General features: G+C 34.7%; 3 protein-coding genes across 7 annotated transcripts in view; 1 reads left to right on the top strand and 2 right to left on the bottom strand.

Annotated features, from left to right (window-relative positions):
• The window catches only part of LOC106102898 (TLD domain-containing protein 1), a 19,820-nt gene extending 6,346 nt beyond the window's left edge, over nt 1-13,474 (bottom strand). Inside the window, exons 1-7 of one of the 5 annotated variants that reach the window (XM_013282512.1) lie at nt 13,394-13,474; nt 11,342-11,504; nt 2,547-2,679; nt 2,115-2,206; nt 1,402-1,595; nt 666-802; nt 46-192 (exon numbers count right to left, since the gene is read on the bottom strand). In XM_013282512.1, the coding sequence (XP_013137966.1) occupies nt 46-192; nt 666-802; nt 1,402-1,595; nt 2,115-2,206; nt 2,547-2,679; nt 11,342-11,503 (865 nt within the window). In that variant the 5' untranslated portion in view covers nt 11,504; nt 13,394-13,474. The other 4 variants (XM_013282511.1, XM_013282514.1, XM_013282513.1 and 1 more) reach the window with 4 other exon arrangements.
• A 1,443-nt stretch (nt 13,475-14,917) lies between these two features.
• LOC106102840 (26S protease regulatory subunit 8) lies at nt 14,918-16,261 on the top strand. Its single transcript, XM_013282434.1, has one exon. The coding sequence runs from the start codon at nt 14,989-14,991 to the stop codon at nt 16,195-16,197; it is 1,209 nt and encodes a 402-aa protein (XP_013137888.1). The 5' UTR covers nt 14,918-14,988; the 3' UTR covers nt 16,198-16,261.
• Nucleotides 16,262-16,577: 316 nt separating this feature from the next.
• LOC106102813 (putative vitellogenin receptor) overlaps nt 16,578-21,743 on the bottom strand; it is a 17,736-nt gene continuing 12,570 nt past the window's right edge. Inside the window, exons 30-38 of the mRNA XM_013282398.1 lie at nt 21,036-21,191; nt 20,317-20,419; nt 19,700-19,828; nt 19,155-19,381; nt 18,400-18,733; nt 17,838-18,001; nt 17,555-17,638; nt 17,105-17,189; nt 16,578-16,770 (exon numbers count right to left, since the gene is read on the bottom strand). Of these exons, the coding sequence (XP_013137852.1) occupies nt 16,669-16,770; nt 17,105-17,189; nt 17,555-17,638; nt 17,838-18,001; nt 18,400-18,733; nt 19,155-19,381; nt 19,700-19,828; nt 20,317-20,419; nt 21,036-21,191 (1,384 nt within the window). The 3' untranslated portion in view covers nt 16,578-16,668. The remainder of the gene's footprint in view (nt 16,771-17,104; nt 17,190-17,554; nt 17,639-17,837; nt 18,002-18,399; nt 18,734-19,154; nt 19,382-19,699; nt 19,829-20,316; nt 20,420-21,035; nt 21,192-21,743) is intronic.

The raw sequence follows: 21,743 nt of genomic DNA, 5'->3' as shown, positions 1-21,743 counted from the left end.
TTAAAATTAGTGTTATGAATATTGGCCACCTTTTATAAAACTAACCTGCCATAGTAGAGAATGACTCCCCATGTATATGAGAGGAGAAGAGAAACCTCCATTTGTGCTGGTATTTCTGCGGTAGATGACTATTTATCCATACAATATGGGATATGTCGATAAATGCAGGGTAGTCAGGCATCGCGTCCAGACCTAAGATAATTTAAATAATAATATTTCACCATACTAATATTATAAATGCGAAAATTTAGATGGATGGATGTTTGTTAGAGTTTGTAGCCCAAACGGCTGATCGGATCTCTATGAAATTTGGCACAGGTTTAGAGCATAGTCTGGAAGAACACATAGGCTAATTTTTATCCCGGGAATAGTTACGGTTCCCGTAGGATTCATTAATTTAGTTTTTTTAATGTTTACTCGATCATTCTGCAACGGTTCAACATATTTTAATGAAATTTGCCACAGATATAAAACAAAGTCTGGAGTACATATGGGATAAGCTTCATCCCCGAGACATGTCCGGTTCCCGAGAGATACGTAGTTTTTTATAATTTATATAGTTCGTATGTTTTCTAATACCACGCGGACGAAGTCGCGGGCAACAGCTCGTTAAATATAAAGTTTAAAAAAGCGCCATCTATCTGCAGTCAAAAACATTAGCTTACCATCAGGTATGGGCAGTAAAGAGGGCGCTGCCGGCGGCATTGGAGTTGGACTCTCGTCTCCTCCACGCTTATTGATTCCATACAGATTGACATAAACCAACTCCGCTAGTTGTTTTAACAAGATATTTGACTGCAGCCTGAAACAAACAGAGAATGAAAAACGATAACACATTGAATATTGCTAAAATACAGATTAAATTTTACTACACTTTAAAATGGATATTTCTATACAAAAAGATCATTTTAAACGACTCGACTATCAACTATTACACTAGCTTTCGCCCGCGACTACGTTCGCGTGGAATTAAACAAAAAAAAAGTGAATAGGCTATGTGTTCTTCCGCACTATTCTGTACATCTATACCATATTTCGTCGAAATCATTTCAGCCGTTTAGGCTACAAACTCTAACAAACATCCATCCATCTATCCATGTGTGAAGTATGATTTAATTTTAATTTCTAACCTTACTAAAGCAATATTGGCCATTTTATTAACCTAACTAAAAAGGAGATAAATATACTTCCATACATCCAGAGTCAATGAAAGCAAATTTAAAAAGTTGGTCCTTCGAGTCGGAAGGAAAGAGAAGTATAGATGATTTATGTGAAAGAGGATATGCTTAAGGGAGTGAATTCAGATACGATGGCTGATAGAGATGTATAGAAGAAATTCTGTGCTACCTTCTGTAGGGACAAAGGAAGTTTGATGATGGTCCTTCGAGTCGGATACCTTACCATTTAGAGAGCTGGGCGGCTGTACAATGATGCTGCGGTGACTCCAGGTCTCCGATAGTCGCGGTCACAGCCTCTCCTAAAGCCTGGACGTGTGAAGCACTCGCTCTGAACCCTTTCTCCATCCAAACACGTACTCTCTTAGATGATGAGGTTTTCACCATCTTGATATACGTTGATGCTATACTTTCACAGTACTGGAAATAAGTCGAAATAATTTTAATTTTGGTTGTAATCATTTTAATGATATCTTTAACGACTAAACTAAAACAGAAGAACATCAGATTCATAACATGGCCGCCATTACGGTATTCGTTTTTGTAAATCTCTACTAATATTGTAAAGAGAAAATATTTGGATTTTTGTATGTATTGAAATAACTCAAAAACTACTGGACCGATTTCAAAAATTTTTGCACCATTATAAAGCTATATTATCACTGAGTAACATAGGCTATATTTTTACGATTATTTACTATTTCGCGGGCGAATTATCGAGCAATAGTTAGTTGTTGGATATTGCGAAATTTGCGTAATAAGGTCGTTTTATAATAGCTGTTGCTTATTACTTCGTCCACGTGATATAAAAAATATAGCCTATTTTTTGCGATAACGTAGCTTTCTATTGGAAAAAGATTTTTTTTGAAATCGAAACACTAGTTTTTTAGTTATTACAATACATATATAAATTTTAAAAATAATATTTAACGATCTCACCTCTTTTAGCAACTGATAAGGCAGTTCCACTTCTTCATTGTAGTCCATACCCAGACAGTTATACGTCACCATCATTCTTTCATCCACAGTTCCTAAAAAAAAAAAAAAAACAGTAAAAATGTAGCATATCACTAACAGACAATGTAGCATTCTAATAGTTAAAAAATTTTTAAATCCGTCGAGAAGTTTTTGAGTTCTTTCGTTACAAACATATAGATTTACTAGCTTTTGCGCGCGATTACATCAGCAGGGTATTGAAAAAAAACAAAAGTGAGTAGCCTATGTGTTCTTCCTGGATATCGTCTACATCCATACTAAATTTCATGGAAATCAGTTCAGCCGTTTAGGCTACAAACACTAAGAAACATCCATCTAAACTTTCGCATTTCTAATATTAGTATGAAGTATGATTCTCTACTTATTTGTACCCACCTCTTACATTATAAACGTAGAGTTCAGCAAACCTATTGAAGTCAACTGTCGCTGTTTTCTGTTGACCAGAACCGAATAGGAAGTTGGTGAGGTATTGAGTTAATCGAGGGTCTATTTGTGGACCCCAGAATTTCTGAAAATTACATAGAAAATACGATATTATCAAAATACACAGGTGAATTTACTGTTTACTTCCGACTCATAATTTTTTCTAACGTGGTTTTTTCATCAGAGTTAATTACTAAAGACTAGACTGACATAGCTTTTAATAAACACCTGTACGAAAACATGCTATCTCTTTTTACCGTAAAGAAATTGAAAGGGATGTCAATTTAACACATTTCTAATTAGTATCCTCTTAAATTATTCAAGGGTAGACAATATCAAGTGACGTGTAAAACCACACTTCATTGAACCGAGCTGTAGAGGTGACCCAAATAAAATTTAACGAAACATACTTCGCTAAAACCCCCTAATAAACGTTAGATATCTCGCTATAATTCTACACTAATGGTCTTCCCTAAGGACCGATTACTAAGAGTGCGTTAGATTAACATTTTAAAGTAAAGTATAATTTAATTTAAAAAATATCTCCATCTCCAATTTTCAAAGAAAATACGAAGTATGGAATATATTTTTGTGGTGTATTTAAACATATTGAGGTCTCAAGGTCATGTACGCTCTGCGTTACGTAGTCCTCCGCATCCCTTTACATCCCGCTATTGAAGTTATGTTCTGAGGGCTTATCACGAATATTCATCACACAGTTTTCGTATCGTCATCGATAAAATGTGTATTAGATTTGTGACTCATTCTCTTGTACACGTTCCCTTTGTGTACTCGTAACTGTCACGGTAATATTCGTAATAGACCCTCTATGTTGCGATTTGTACGATGTTCCGAGCCGATGATATCTATCATCACTTCTGTATGATTATTTCGACATAGTTATATTCACATTTTGAAAGACTAATGAAAATATTGTTAACACTCATTTCAATCTATCAACATTTTTATGGTAATAAACATGAAAGCTTTCTTAAGTTTATTCTTCTTTCTAAAGTGATATTTCCTTTCGACTTTAAACTAAATAAAAGGAAATCATAATTCATATTTACGTCAAAAGCATTTAAAAAATGTTTATTCTTATGCTATTGCTATCACACATGATGACACCCACGTCGTGTTGGGCCACGAAATCCGCGACTGTTATTATACGATTACACTATCGTATGCATTACATAGAAACATATTCTCATCTTTTTTTATTCTTTTTAATAAGACAGAAACAGCAATATAATAAAATTTCGATGTAAATTTTACGATGACTCGCGTATGAACTTGGGGCCATTAAACTTGCGCTGTCACTTATAATTTACTCGCTTATGTAAATTAGCGCGTGATCTTACGTCACGGAAGTACTAGCCTATTTATAGAAAAGCGATTTAACGCTCATATGATGAGTAAGTGATAAAAAAAATGAGATCTTACGATTGACATTATGAAGACATTTACTTCTTTGTTACAGGGCGTAAGAACTGTTTTTTACCTCTTTGGTATGTGGGTTTTACCGACATTAAATGTGAAAAACAGTTTTCCATTATCATATAACTTCAGCCTCATGTGGGCTTATACCTGAACAAAATATCTGCATGACTACTTTGGGTTACTTGCTTCCAGCTCTAGGTGTTGATATTCTTAAGATTACGTACCACGTCTTTTTTCTATCTTAGCTTCTACCACGTACTCTACTTCCATCAGACTTACCTCTACAAGAGGAACTTTTAGTAATGTTCTAGTAAATAAATATGGTCTTTCTTTGAACTTTTAATTTAATAAACTCGTTGTTTTTTAATTATAAAACATAATTTTGTAGATTGATTAGTTAAATTAAGTAGTAAGTGTCTATATTTTTCAAATTCTATTATAGTTTTTATGAATGCTTATTCACTTATTTAACTTTTTGCTGTTAGTTTGATTATAACTCAATTGCGACGTAGAAATGTTTACTGTAAGGGTGTCTTTTATAAGGAGTAATTAAATAGAAGCCTGTCATGATGCTATTGATTAGGTTATTATAAGGTCAGTTGGTCTGTAGTCTAATCAAACGTTCATTTACACTCAGCGGGTGACAAATGTATCTATTATCTAATTTCTTATATCTTTATTAAGAAATATTGCAAATTGTTACTTCTTTTTTGGTTGCAAAATATTTTTCAACTCGTACTTCTATTGTATTTTGAAATTGGTAGTTTTTTAAATAATTTAATACTTGCGTATATGAAACAAAGTTAAAAATTCTTGGCTAATATTTCACAGCAACGCCAATATTTATACGCGGCGCCTGGTTTCCATCAATTCTACTACATAATAATAGATTGTAAGCATTGTGTATGGTTTGAGCCATTAAAACAGCGGAATAAGAAGACTATTTTTAGGTCAAAATAATGTAGTATGTACTGAGGACATATTTAAACAAATTGATTCTATCTTTACTAATCGATTGCATCAATTCTTTAGTATTTACGGCTTTTCGTAACGAACACAATAATAAAACCAGCAGAAGCACAACTAGGCCGTTCCTAAACAGAAAGAACCGCAAACCTTTTACAATAACATGAGAGAAGTAGACGTCATTAGAGTGAACTTTTGTTTAATATCGGTCACTTATAACGCGAATTTCATAGCCACACAAGCCACCGTCAGCTAAAATACTTCCCGACATTGTTCGACAACAAAAAAAATAAACAGTCTCTAGCTGAGCGCGCCCTGTTTATATCTGCAGATTGAATTTATGCTCTCATTACCGGTGTCCCGTACATTGGTTCTTTCATTCACAAATACTCGCTCGTACTAAAGTTATTAATTTAAAATTCATAAATAAAACAACATAATAAATGTGTATACGTAAATTGACAAAAGGTAACCTTCAAAAGAATGAATAGTCTACGAGTTAACTAGTGCGTTCATATATCAGCTTACTTTATTTAGCTAGGATTTTACTTTAGCGCTAATTCACTGTTAATTTTTTTTTATATTATAAGGTGGCAAACGAGCAAGCTGCCACCTAAATACGCCAAAATGACGAAGCGACCTCTGCCCATAGACATTCGTGATAGCGGATGCGTTGCCTACCCTTAATCGACGGAGAAGGAAACGCACATAAAGAGGATATTTCGTCCTCCTATGCGTCCCCTCCACCGTCAAATCCACGTTCCCTTTCCATCCTATTCTTATGAGAAAGAGGGTGGAAAGGAAAACGGACTAAAGTTGGGCCTTCGGCACCACACTCATCAGACGAAACGCGGAATTACTCCCACTTCACTCCTGTTTTCTGTGTGGTCGTGCTATAACACCGGGCGAGCCGGCCCATTCGTGCGAAGATGTTAATTTGACAAAGTGAATTGATACAATCTAGAATCAGTGAGCTAAAGATGATGTATTTGTTGCTTTTGAAAGAGAAATTTATATGTGCTTATGTGTAAAAGATGGCCGTGAGTCTAAATAACCCCTTTACTCTAAGGGTTAACACACGAACTTAGTAATTTTAAAATAATTTAGGCGTTCAAATAGCAATAAATAATTATACACTGTACATAGCGTGTACAGAAAGTTTATGAGTCAGTCCATCACAGTTTAGATAATAGCCTCAGGTGAGAATGAACAGTTGCGTTTCCTCGCGCCCACGCACGCTAAACAGTTCGAACTGGATTTATATAAAATGCATTTAATTTGACGTATTTTACTATAGTAACTGGCCAAAAATGTCACAGGACTGGACAAAAGTTAGTAAAAGAACCAATGCAATAATGTGTACAAACGTGGCAATTTAATCGAAGTAACCCGCCGCCATATTGCCAACGCATTAACTTTCGCGCCAAAAAATGCGCCGGATGTAAAACAATTCGCGCCAAAAGTATTCGATTGAACAGTTGGAATTCGAGCTGAGATTTAGCGTTTGCCACCCACGTCGAGTTAATAAACGCGATTTTACAGTCCGCCTGCAAAGTTTGACGACACGATTTGGTGAAAATCTTGAGTAATTTGGCGCAAATACACAAAGTGCGGTTATTTGAACGTTGGTTGTGTGTAATTTAGGCGGGAAAATAGTAATGTCTGAAATCGTATTAACGTCTGCTATTGTTTTGTAAATCAAGTTCTTTCCGTCTTTATGTCATTCAATACAACATATTACTTTTGCTATACTGTCTTTGTATGCGAGTTGTAAAACTGATATTTGTACTGTCTATCCATTATCTAATCTATGATGATTCATAACGCACAAGCAAATTCTAAGATGTTACAAAAATTAAGAAAGATATCGGAAATACTTTTCTTTAAATACAACTCGACTATTTTAGTCATCTTGTTCCTTTATTATGCGAAGTACGTGAAGAAATGCTAAGTTAAAAGCTTGCACGTATTCGTTAACTTAAAAAACACAAAGTAACATGACTTGAGACAACCAACATAATTTAGTTTGATGTAATATTTACAAGGGTGGCGACCCTGTTTGCGTCTATCGCTGCCCGCTGACGTCATGGCCCTACCCATTGTCGCACTGTGTCTATATAGCAGTCATTTGTCAGACATTTTTATTTGAGTAATCTTCGAAATTACCTTCGCGATTTTACAAACAGCATTTATTAGTAATCGCTTTATATTTAAAGGCTTTTATTCGAAAGTAGCTGTTGGTCGTGACTTAATCGGTATGAAATTAAAAAAATAATAAAAACTATCGTCTACGTTACTCAATGATAACGGAGCTATTTAATGGTACATACAACAATACAAATCTTTCCTCTTTATAATATTAGTATAGAATATAGATTAGTATGTATAAATAAAAAAATGGGGATAGAATAGCTTAGTAAGAGAATGTAATTTTATGTACCTATTCCAAGTAGTAATTGCTACTTTCTTTTAGTTTTACTATATTTAATTTTAGGTAGAATTTAACGTAAATAGGGATGTCCGAGGTGATTTCCCGCACATCCACATACCCCAAGCTTTAAAGCTTTATTCCTCATTAACTATATTTTTCTTGGTAACCCTAATCCTGGAATCTAGTCCAACTATTTCGAGAACTTTTAATTTTTTTTTTCATAAACATTTCTTGTTTACGGTCACGGCATTATCGAAGCTATAATCGGTTTTTAATCACTTCAATGTTGCAATAAAGTTAAATTCATTGGCAGCTTTTGCATCAAAAGCGCGTCTGTTGATATGTTATAGTCGGTAATAAAAAAAATAACCAAGTTTTTTTTACATTTCTATTAAAATTTCAACTGAATAATAAAAACATTTATACCGAGAAAATTGTAGAATCCGAGAAAAGTTTTCTGTATTCTAATTTACAGAAAATTTTAACGGACATGAAGCGAGTATCTAATATAAAAAAATGGAAATGTTTGTGTTTTTTTAAACGAATAAACAGAAAACCTGTGAATTTTAAAATATATTTTGCCAATAGAAAGCTACATTATCAAGTAACATAAGCAATTTTTATTACAGCTGTTGCTTGCGACATAGCCCGCGTGATATAAAAAATACCGTATATTATACACAGATAAATTACCTTTCTAACGGTGTAAGAATTTTTAAAATCGGCGCAGTAGTAGCTGTTCCCGTGCGACTTCATTCGCATGAAATTATGAAATTGTTTTATTGATTACATTTGTCAAATTCAATTGCAAATATCAGAATGACAGACATGACATGATGACAAAGCATGGCATTTTTGCTTCCTTGATGTTGGCAGCAACTTATGGTCTCTTTCCCACTTTAGGGTTTTTATTCAAAATATTTACCCCTAAGTTTAATGGCGTGAAAATATGAAGCCTAAAGCATGACGCTCGTGTAGGGCTTTTTACTAAAAAAAATCTTATTAAAAAATGTGCTGGAATTGCTGACATCTTAGGCAACAAAGAAGTGTGTGTTTACGCTTTATTATAATAGGTATAGAAAAGTATAGATAGAGTATAGATTAGAATATGAACTATTATATTGTACAGTTAAAGGTCTACACGCACAGTTTGTTTAGTTAAGACTGTCCAAAATGAGCGTATACGTAGCGGGCTTTAGATGACAATTGACAGTATGGTTTATTATATTTAGGCAATGGAAACCAACTACACGTCCATACTCGTTAGTACCACTCTCCAACTCCATACATCATGTTGATGTGAACAATAATAGGTAAGACGTACGATCTCTAAGATAAAACTGGTGGCGATAAAATTTAGTGATTAAGTAACGGCTCGTAAATACCGACGTCCGGTTTACTGCGAGTCGGACAGTGAGGGGAATCAGGTGGCCATGCCTTCCTACATATTGTTCGCTGACTTGAGAATTTGAATAAAAATTTGTACAAAAGTCCACGAGATGAATGTATTATTTATAAGTGTGCATGCAGTTTGCTCTTTAAGACCAGTTAGTTTGCAGTAACAGTGGTAGAGCCCGCTTTAACATCTCCGCACTGTAGGGCTTGCTCGGTGCAATACCACACAGACGACAGGTGTGAAGTGGAAGCAATTCCGCGTTTCGATTGATGAGTGCGCGTGCCAGAGGCCTAAATTTCCCTTTCCCTTTTCACACTTTTCTTATAAGGGAAGGATGGATAGAAAAAGTGTATTTGACGGCGGAGGTGACACGGGAAGGTCGCTTCGCCATTTTGGCGGATTCAACTGGCCGCTTGCTCGTTAGGTACCTTGTTTTAAAAAAGTAAAGGCCTAAATACATGGATTGCTTGAAAAATTTACAACTTCAAGGCCGACGGCATAGGGTTAACAGAATTTTTAACGGTTTGCGAATTGATCATGTAACGCAAAACAATTTCATCCATCCATCTCGTATACTTCTAGAGATTCTGAGCAGCCGAAGTGTAGTAATGTAGAGCACAAATACCGTAATTTCTGGAACGTTCTATTTCTATATGTACTTTGTGGGGAGGCGTTCATTTGCCGAATCGTAATTCAAAATGTACAAACAATCGGACAATTACGCGCGGTCGTGTAAACTCAGGTCACCGGTTCCCGACATTGTGTTGGTAAGTGTTGACAGAGCGTACTTGCATGAAATATACGATGTTAACGAACGCCGTTTTACGTAAATACTTGAAATATAATTATTGTTAACATTGTAGAGAAATTAAGGAGTAAAAGGTTAGCATGGTATGGGAATGTTACGAGGGATGAACCACATGTAACAAGAAGGACGTAAGTTATGAATGTGGAGGTACACCGGTGGAGACCTAGAAAGAGATGGATGGATTGCGTGACAGGTAACATGATCAAGAAGAGAGTGATGACTGAGATGACGGATGATAGAGTTATTTGGAGGACGAAAACGCGGTGTGCCAAGCCTACGGAAGTTGGATAAGGTAGGGGAGATGATGAATTATATTCAACATTGGTTTTAATGTTACATTTTGCGTAATATGACATCTATATAAGTGTCGCCAGGTGCGGTTATGAGGAAAGCTGCACCTCCCCCTAAAGGATCGATAATTATAAAATAGATATAAAAATTACTTGGAATAAGATCATAGGAATGGTAGCTCCCCCTCCCCCTTTAGTCTTACCCTTGATACTACAAACTTAAAACAAAAATATGTCATCCCTTCCATTGTATTTTTAAAACCAAGTAACATGGTTCTGTACAGGTGCTTTTCTCAGTGAAAATCCATTGGTAGACTCCAACTTGCAGTCTATCAGACAGAGATAAAAGTCAAGAATACAATTATTTTATCTGTGTAAAACTTATGATGCTGATTTGCTGGTCATAAAAAAATTTAAAAAAAAAACTGTAAAACTGAAAACGACAAACTAAAATAAACTTTAAATTATACGTAACATTACATACATTAGACACAATTTGTTATGATTTCGAACATTTGGACAAATATTAAAAGTTAACTAAAGAAGCGCAATTTAGTAGAAAACCCACCACCCTATGTATGTAATATTTTCAAATGTACTTACAAATTAATACACATTTTTCGGCCAGCTAGATACGGTACAGGATATTAAAAAAGGGGAACAACGAGACTATTGATTATTTTTTTTCACTTTAGTACGTTTTTGTACAGATTATTATTTACTAGAACAATGAAGGGGTGCTTAAAAAGTAAATAGACATTAGTAAACTTGAAAGAATACTTCTTTGACGAAAACGAAATTTTTTGAATATTTTAACCTATTTATAACTAAAGCTTTTCAGTTTTATTTCATTTTTTTACTAGCATTTGCCCGCGACTCCATTCGCGTGGAATTAAAAGTGAGTAGCATGTGTTTTTCCAGGCTATCCTCTACATCTACACTAAATTTCATAGAAACCTGTTAAGCTGTTTAGGCTACAAACTCTAACAAACATCCATCCATCTAAAGTTTCGCATTTATAATATCAATAAGAAGTAACATTGTAATATAATACTTCTTTGTATTTATAAAATACGATTAGGTGAAATTATCCGACGCGTTTACGACGTAATGGTAGCAAAAATATGTTTGGACAATAAATAATTTACGACCAATAACAATGGTGGCAGCCTCTCAAAATGATTTCTGTTACAACAATAAAACTACAAAAGCTATAACAATTTTTGTTTGTGGTCACACAGGTATTTATGGCTATTCTTAAAATATCTTCATCGCCAATTCGATGTATCGATTTTAAAAATCGATTTACCGTCTGGAAAGTCGTTGGTCAAATAAACAAAAACAAAACGAAAGAAAATTATCACTGGCCAAAAAGTAAAACAAAAAATGAAATTAAAAAATCAAAAATGAACACACTTCCAGCAACACTGCATCTACTTTTCCACTCACGATGAGATCATCCTCCCTTATCCTTTCGGAGTTCTTGCTGGCCGCTCTGAATGTGGCCGCTACATACTTCTGTTCCTCTTTAGTCAGTAGGGTGCATTTAGCTGCCAGTTTCTTACTTGTGTTCCCCATCCTGGAATAAAACCTTCATATCAGTAATTCCTAAAGAAATCCATCTAGGGAAGACCCACGGAGGATTTACAATACTAAGAAACAATGTAAAAAATGTATTAACAGCGGTAGAGCCCGCTTTAAAATCTTCGTACCAATGGGTCAGCTTGCCCGGTGTAAAAAAAAGTTGCAATAGCCATTCATTCAAGTCTGAATAATTTTTAAAGCTTATAAGAAAAATAGTTTGGAAACATAATACAAAATTCTGGTGAGGAAGGAGAGTTTATTACCAAACATGTGGTATATTAAATTAAGGGCCTGTCCCACCAAATTGTAAATTGTCTGATAATCCAACATGTAAAATTTGTGATAGAAATATCGGATTTTTTTTCCCTTATCTGACAGTGACATCACTTTTAAGCTATCTGAGTCTCTATCATCCAGTGGTGGGAGAGGCCCTTAAATCTGTAAAACAGTCTTTCAAAGAACAATAAAATGTGTAATAAAAATTTGACAGTCATAATAATCTAAAAACACAGCTAAATGAAGCACTAGGTTATCAAAACATGAAGAATACCACATTTAAAACATCTCAAACACATTTCTAGAAATAAGATTATAATGAAATGACATTTAATCCTTAGCAACAACACAATCAGAAGTAATAACAGACAAACAAACATGACGTAGAAACTAAGTAGGAGAAAAAAAAATGTAATTAACTAAATAAAAGATTATAAATCATTGTGATGCTGGCCGGATTGGGTCCACGCTCAGCTTTGAATGCTGAATACTATTACTACTTTCTACTAAACCACAAGAACAGTTCACAAAGTGTTAGCAAACATCTATACTACAATTATAAAGAGGAAAGATTTGTATTTTTGTATGTATTTGATTCATGCAAAAACTACTGGGTTGATTTAAAAAATTCTTTCACCATAAGAAAGGTAATTAATCTGTGAGTAACATAGGCTACATATTTTTACTATGAATACTTAATAAACAACTGAGTTAAAGTTTTTACAACTGTTCATTGGATTACTAATATTAGAACTTTAACTGAGATATTGATAATAAAATATCTCAATACATTTCTATCAAATATTTTTATCCAGTAGTTGGGATATCAAGTCTCCATTATTTAAATACTTTTATAGAAAAAGTAAATAAGCATTTGTAACAATAAAATGTTCATAACATTTTCATTAGAAATACAACTGGCCAATAATTAATTATATAACAATATTTATAATTTAAAACAATATTGAATTAAAAAAAAAATTAACATTTGCTTGATCCATTTTCCAATAAATTTTATTGATTCCTATAAGAATGTTTTACAACAGCTTAAGATTTTTAGACAAAAACTGACGAAAGTATATTTAAATTTTGTGGTATCTATTAATTTTAACTTAATCAACATTGAGACAAAAATACTATGTAAGATTTATTACTACGGGCGCACTAAATTAGTAAAACTTAAGACGTGAAAATCACGAGATACTTAACCCTGACAAGTTTTCCGTAATCATACTTACAACACGTTCAAACATCCAAACAAGGGTACAACAGGAAAATTATTTAACGTAATAGATAGAAAAATTATACCTAAATATTCTAAAGCTAATAAAATTATATAAATCATCAAATATATACCTGTATTAAGCAATAATAAATTCCATTTATTTACACTATCTTTATATACACATTTAAATTGTTTTTCTCCTAATATTATTCGAATTGAACATAATCGCGAAAAGCGAGATAACCGCTAAGTAATCAAAAAATTATTACGTATACTTTTACGAAATGTATTTACTTAAATAATTTAAATCAATAAATTTTTATCACATCAATACACAAACACTTCATAACAATAAGGTTACCTGTCAAAATAATTTTATTTACTTTTTCTAATCAGTGACAAAGTTATAAAGTCACCGGCTCACTTCAGTGCGTCCACAAACACAATCCACGTCAACGTCGCAGCACTACTTCCAGCAACTGTGTAAAACAGCCTTATTCTTATCGTGATTTTTTTTGAATTCCAGAAATAAAATCATCATTCATACAGATTCGTATTTTAAGCTTTACTAGATTTATTTTTAAGCTTGAAAGTAATCTTTTCATATTGTGCATTATTTTAAACTCAAATACTTAAACACCATTACCGTGTTTTAAAATTGTAAACATTCAGACATCAGAAGATTTTTTTAGCTTTGATTGACTTTGATGTGCGAATTATAAAGGTAAAGAAATAAACAAAGCAAAATGTAGTCGTTTATTATTTATTACTAATTTTCGTATACCTTTTCCATCTGTCTTATATTTGTAAAAATTACTAGTCCTCGGCTTTATAAAATTTATGGTATTCGTTTTTAAGATTCTTTGAGGATACACCGTACATAATTCAATATTTTACCAATGTGAAAATTGTCCAAAACATAGACCCAATAGTAATTGCTGAGTAACCTTTGATGGCTTTATGAAATTGTTGGTTTTCAATTTTTCCAACAGTTTTATGAAGTAGTAACAATAAATGGATTTGAGGAAAGATACTTAAAGCCGTTGCGACAAATTTTACACGCGGACATAAGAACTTCGGCAACCATGCACCGATCAAAATGAATCCAAAGATAGTACAACTCAGTATTGCGTTATTGTGCGGATTATTTGGGTAAATAACGGATCCAATTAAATAACTCCAGTGTGCTAAGGATCCTAGTCGGATTATCCATAGCATTTTTATAAAGTAACAACTTATTATAAAAGACAAAACAGTTGATATAATAACCATTCCTGAATTTAAATTAAAATTCTTCTAACATGGCTTAATAGTTGTTATTGAGATAAGCTTGTTTCAATTTACTATCAGATATTTTTGTTACTTTTCATTTCATGTTATACAAAGAACTGTTGGAATGTAAATTTAATTTTACATTGTACGTTACATTGTTCGTTTGCCGGGAATTTTTGACAATTGAATTGACATCTATAATGTCTGTGTATAATTTCTAACAGATATATTTTTAATTCCAGATTAAGTCAAGTAATAAGCGTTAAAATAATTTAAAACATTCAAAAATACATCTTTGATAAAGCAAACGACAAACACCAACTTAACTTTAACATCGGCCTAGTTTGCTTTAAGTATGTGAGCACCCGTGTGTAGAATGCACATGCACTTTAGTATTACTATAATCACTAATTTTTGACTTAACCCCATTTTACATTGTTTTGTAGATTCGTGCTATACTGTAAAAAATGAGAAAGAACTGTAATTGTCCAAAACAATTGCTTTTGTTAAAAGATTTTTTCATTCATCGCAAGTAATAAGTCGTAATCCAATATTTATACTGGCAATTATTTTCAACATGACTCGGAAAATATCAATGTGTCACTTCAAAGTAAGCTTTTAATTTTTAACTCATTGTTTGAGCTATAAAGCTAAATTAAATAATAAAAGCAATTACTGGTCTGATGAGAGTGAGACAACTCTCAAAATGACTTTAACTAAAATGGAAGTAGACCCTGTAAAGGGCGAAGGTTTTAGACCTTACTATATCACCAAGATCGAAGAGTTGCAGCTGATTGTTGCTGAGAAATCACAGAATTTGCGACGTTTGCAAGCCCAGCGTAATGAACTCAATGCTAAAGTACGTATGCTTCGTGAAGAATTACAATTACTTCAGGAACAAGGTTCGTACGTCGGCGAAGTGGTCAAGCCCATGGACAAAAAGAAAGTACTCGTAAAGGTACACCCCGAAGGAAAATTCGTTGTTGATTTAGACAAGAATGTTGACATCAACGATGTCACCGCCAACTGCCGTGTGGCTCTTCGCAATGAGAGCTACACACTGCATAAGATTCTTCCCAACAAGGTAGATCCTTTAGTCTCTCTTATGATGGTCGAAAAAGTGCCAGATTCTACTTACGAAATGGTTGGTGGATTAGACAAACAAATTAAAGAGATCAAGGAGGTCATTGAACTTCCTGTGAAGCATCCTGAACTGTTTGATGCTTTAGGTATAGCTCAGCCCAAAGGAGTGCTGCTATATGGTCCACCTGGCACTGGTAAAACCTTGCTGGCTCGTGCTGTGGCTCACCACACTGAGTGCACCTTCATTCGAGTCTCTGGTTCTGAGTTAGTGCAGAAGTTCATTGGAGAAGGAAGTAGAATGGTGCGAGAATTATTTGTTATGGCCCGAGAGCATGCACCCTCTATCATTTTCATGGATGAAATTGACTCAATTGGATCCTCCCGTATTGAGTCTGGCAGCGGTGGAGATTCTGAAGTACAAAGAACTATGTTGGAGTTGCTTAACCAACTTGATGGCTTTGAAGCGACAAAGAATATTAAAGTGATTATGGCTACAAACAGAATTGACATCCTTGATCCTGCGTTACTCCGACCTGGTCGTATTGACAGAAAGATTGAGTTCCCGCCACCGAATGAGGAAGCTCGTTTGGATATCCTCAAGATCCATTCAAGGAAGATGAATTTGACGAGAGGTATCAACTTGCGTAAGATAGCCGAGCTGATGCCTGGTGCGTCTGGTGCGGAGGTAAAGGGTGTGTGTACGGAGGCAGGGATGTATGCTCTCCGTGAGCGTAGAGTTCACGTTACCCAGGAAGACTTTGAAATGGCTGTTGCCAAAGTGATGCAGAAAGATTCTGAGAAGAATATGTCTATTAAGAAACTATGGAAGTAATCTTATACTGTTTTCTGCTTTTTGTAACTTAGATTATTAATAAATTTAAAATATCTGCTTTAAATTATTGTTTTATTTTAGTGAGTTTCACTATTTTGTACTACTTTCACATTATTTTTAATTCATACAAGCAAAAGTTCCTTTAAACTATAATTAACTATGCCAATATTGCTTTTACTTTGCTATCATGTAACAACCATTAAGTATTATAAAATAAGTTTTAAAATTAAACAATTACATTGAGTAACACAAATTTATTAAAAAAAATAATAAACATATCTCAGCTCCAAACACATTAATTATGTTCCATCATAATTAAATTAAAATTAATGAAAAACATTGAAAAATAGATCTAAATTATAAAATAAATGCATATTTATATTTATTTATAAAACAATCTTAGATATATTTACACAATTTGTAAATCTGCCTGCAGATTACTCAAATACAAATTAAAAAACAATTATTATATTAATTCCTAAAAATTCTTCTTGTTTCTCTTAAATCCATATCTGATTCAGTGTCAGAGTCCTGTCTCATCTGCGGAGAATCAAATCTGATGCCTGCAGTGCCCTGAAACATTTAACATCTCAAACTACGCTACAAGTCTTACTGTTAGAGGTCTCGCCTAGGTATCTTTATATCTGGTGCTCCAAACTTGAGTAGTCAAACAGAGTTCTAATACTAAATTGTAACACTTAGGGCCTGTCCCACCAAATTATGTGTAAAGTATGTGACGGAAATATCGGATTTTGTTCCCTTATCTATCAGTGACGCCATTTTAAAGCTATTTGTGCCTCTATCAGCCAGTGGTGGGACAGGCCCTTAGTAAACACGAGGCGAGTGTAGTTGTATGTAGCACATTGTAAATGATTATTTTAATATATTTTAGTTTTACTAAACTTACAATCGGCCGGTTGGTTCTCGGCAAGGACTGCCTCCAAGCGTCTCTCACAAACTGCAATGGGTTAACAAATTCGTTTGCTATGTTTCTGTAAATAATAATCATACCAATTATTGAACTTACTACAATAGTGTAACTAGTCTATACTAATATTATAAAGAGGAAAGATTTGTTTTTTTGTATGCATTGTATTAAGTCAAAAAATACTGGGCTGATTTTAAAAATTCTTTCACTATTATAAAGCTATGTTATCTGTGAATAACATTTCTTATCATTATTTTTATTTTCACGCGGGTGACGTCGCGAGAATACCGAATACATCGGTGTGCTACGTCCCATATGTCCCTATTCCCTCACGCATACTTCGCACCATCCATACTTTATTCAATCTTTAATCTTTGTAGCCATAAACAATCTCATAAGTAGTTAATCTTATCAAAAGGAATTAATTACCCGAAATTAGGTGCTATACTGAAAACGGGATTGTCCAAACCAAGATTGGGCATGGTTTCCGAACCATTATTTTGATAACGTACTCTGAAAAAAAAAAACAATTTAAAAGAAAAATATTGGTGGTAAAAAAAGTGCTAAAATGTTGATAGCAAAGTTTGTGTAAAATTACTGTGAGGGTAAGATTTTTAACGTTAATTCAAAATTTCTTAAAAAAGGATAAGCAAAAATGGATTGAAATAGATTATTGGGTTCGTCTAAGTTTTCTCTTAAAAAAAATACTAACTGCATGTATTCCCCAGCTCGATTCTTAGTTGGCTTCCTGACAAAGTGATAGTAAATAAATAGACAGATGTAAGCGCCGAAAAGCGTTAGTACAATCGCAACCAGCGTGTACGAGTACGCGTGACGTACATAGTCTTGTTGCAGCCAGCCGTTGAATAATGGTAACTGAAAAATAGGTTAATTTTCAAACTACCTACTGTTAAGAAGTTAGTACCGTGCTATAGAACTGGTGCAACACTAGATTATCCCGCATAAACGTTACGTCCCTAGCTGAGCTGACAGCTGTCAATGTGGATTGATGATTCGCGCGCATTCCTGGCGCTGGCGAGATCTCTAGTGAAGTGTTTAAATTAATATCGCTAGTTACAATTATATCAATTGTTTAAAACTACATTTTTGTTCAGGTAGACATTTAATGTTAGTGATTCCCAAAGTTAATTACAGTTTTGTCTTATCTCAATTAGTCCAATGGGAGACCAGATTCTGGGCGTATGATGGCGGAAATTCTAGAATTATTAAGAAGAAAAAGAAACTAGTGTATTAATTTTTAAAGCTAAATATACCTGTGCTTGTTTAACCAGCGGGCAAGTACCGTCAGTACTGAGGGCGCCACTGTCGCACACGCACGCCGGCCCCGCGTCGTCCAGCGTGCACACGCCCGCGCACGTCACTCGCTCGCATTCGTCCGTCACGTCATCACGTTGCACGCTCTCGTGACGTATCACGAATGTGTTAGCGTCAAACAGCAAATAAAGGTAAGGCTCACACGTTTTCACGCCGTGCAATAGACAACGGTTTAATTTAAACGAGTTTGCGCCAAGAAAGAATATTGAATCTTCGAATATAGCGAGACCGTGAGGTGCTTGGAGGCTACGGTCGTTGGAAAGTACTGTTTTCCTGTAAAAGTTTGTGCAAGTGATATACTTTTTAAATACTTTTTTATGCCATTAATTGGAGCACATTGAAGATTTTCATCCGTGAAATTCGTAAGATAATGATGTCAACACGAAAAAAAAGAAAAAATTAAGAAAAACTCCGGATTTCGGGAAGATGATGTATTTGGCTGATAACAAAAATTTCATTAAAAAAAATTGTCTGTCTGCAAGCCGCGTTTGTTCCGGGTAATCTTCGAAACGGCTTGACCGATTTCGACGGGACTTTCATTGCAAGGTAGCTGACATAAATAGGAATGTTATAGGCTACTTATTTTTTAATTGCGCGCTGTCGGAATGGCGTAACAGGTGGTCCTTGTGGTAACGAAGTTTGCAGGCGACAGCTCGTGTTGTATAATTGTAGTTGTATCAAAACGTGCACTTACATATTGTTCCCTTCATAATCCATTCGCAGTATATGAGAAGGTCCTGTTTCCGCGACATATAGCATCCTTGTGAAGGAGTCTACGGCGACTCCGGTGCAGTTCCTGACAGTGGCGACATCTGCCAGCCGTCGGCCGTTCAATGAAGCAGACCTCACAACTGACTCCAGTTCGCGGTTGATGCAGTAGAACATGCGGCGAGCGGCTGGGTCTATTGATAATGCTGTCACCTGGTGAATAATTAAATATATTCAGGTACTTAAAACTCCATAAATTCGCAAAGAAATCTTTAGCGACTTCATGAAACGTTTTATTCAAAGACTATTAAGAAGTATATGGACTAGACATAGGGAACAACGTTTTTTCGAAGATAACTTCTTTGTACGGAAATATCTCAATGTCAAAGACACGTCGAGACGCTTCAAAAATTCATTGAACATTAAAAAGCTATGTTGTCGCTGAGTAACATAGGCTATATTTTTAAATTTCACGACGACGAAGTTATTGCTAATTTTAGATATGACGGTTATTTCCTAGTTATATCTGACCTGAGCATCAGTGGGCAACTTCTGCAGCTTGGCGCATCTCTTCTTCCGCATGCTGCAGACGCGGAAGCAGCTCGCGGCTGGTGTGCTGTCCACGAAGTACACGTTGCCAGTTATCCAGTCCACACCCACCTGGGAAAAACTAGACTAGAATCCACTGGCCCAGTAATGTGAGAATATCTAAGTGGAAATCTCCACTAAGCGTTACACAGTAGGATATATGTCTACTGCAAAGACATTAAAATGATATATAGATGAGGCATAGTGTGTTTTAATTTTTAGGATCTATCTGTGATGTAATAGTGTTGTTTATGTGAAAAATGTTTCAAGTGAAGTGTAAACTGTGCCGATTCTATATATGTAAAGCTCTGTTATATTTAGACGGTAGATAGAATGGATTAGAGTGCGCACACCTTTGACTAATCTATCGCACAACTGAGTCTCTTTGATTCCTATGAGCTTATATAGAGGTGCGAACAATACCCATTTTTTTGTTTTGCAACTAAACAGTTAGCTGCGAAACAAACGACAATTACAAAACAGTTGTGTTCTCTTATGCGTGCTTAATGAATGGGATAAGGACAGACAGATGTTTGAAATGAAGTAAAGTTTGTTTCTACCTTTGTGGGTCTACCGACGTTAGTGACGGAGACATCATCCCTTGTCGCGTTCACTTCTATAAGTTTCCCAGATGCGGCTGATGCTACGTACAGCAAGTTCTTCCTAAACATTACATCATAAACTATTGCTATCTCTGTTTTTTTTTTAAGAATGAGAGGGATAGCAATCATACTAATATTATAAATGCGAAAGTTTAGATGGATGGATGTTTGTTAGAGTTTGTAGCCTTAACGGTTGACCGGATTTAGATGAAATTTGGTAAAGATATCTATATGCTCTAACATAGTCTCGAAGAACACATAGGCTACTCACTTTTGTTTTTTTTAATTCCACGCAAACGGAGTCGCGGGCGAATGCTAGTAAAATAAAGTTTTTTACGATTATGCCCGCTTCACTTTCAAATAAAACTGAGCGTATTTATCAATACTAATATAATAAAGCGTAAACTACTTCGTGGCGTAAGATATCAGCAATCCAAAAAAGCCCTAAACTTATGACAACCTTTAGGCTATATATTTTTACCCTATTAAACGTAGGGGGTATATAAATTGAAAAAACCTTGATGTGGGAAAGGTACCATAACCTACAAGCTACAATCAAGGAAGCAAGATTATCATGGTTGTTATTTGTGCATTTGAATTTTGACATTTGTAATTGTATATTTCGCGAATATAAAAAAAAAGTTTTTATAATTCCATGCGAAAGAAGTCGCACTTACCTAACATTAAAGTCTAGATCATTGATAGATGCTAGATTGGCATCATGGTATTCCAGCCGCTGCTTGTAGTCGGGGAAGACGGCGCGCACCGTGTTGCCGGACACGTATAGCACGGACACGCCGCCGCGCACCGCCTTGCATGACCGGCTGTCCGACCTGCATAGCGGGTACTATGAGTGCACGATAACATCATACATTTTAGTAAACTTTATACAGTGACCAAAGACAAGCTTTAATGGCTATGCGTATTGTAGCCAACTAAAGCAAAATCTCTTAACGACACGAATCGACAGTACAGCAATCTTACCGATATTACTAATATTATAAATGCGAATTTTTAGATGGATGTATGGATGTTAGAGTTTGTAGTCTAAACTGCTGAATGTTTTTAATGAAATTTGGCATTTATCATACTTATGTATTTTTTATTCAACGCAATCCACGAAGTCGCGGACGAAAGCTAGTTATTTTAGATAGGAAAATTTTTGTTTCTTTGCATGTATTTAAATAACTGAAAAACTACTGGGCCGATTCCATAAAAAATCTTTCACCATTAAATAGCTACTTTATAATTGAGTAACATAAGTTAACTACGAGTAGTTATATATTTTTCCCAGACAAAGTTGGGAAGCAGCTAGTTAGTAAAACTACTAGAATAAATAGTGGCGGTTAGCCGAATTAAAAAATAACCTCAACGCATATCCATGA

Source organism: Papilio polytes, unplaced genomic scaffold (assembly GCF_000836215.1).
Source record: "Papilio polytes unplaced genomic scaffold, Ppol_1.0 DF823901.1, whole genome shotgun sequence".
NCBI lineage: Eukaryota > Metazoa > Arthropoda > Insecta > Lepidoptera > Papilionidae > Papilio > Papilio polytes.
Note: the sequence above shows the minus strand (reverse complement) of the source record. Positions and strands in the feature narration are given on the sequence as shown.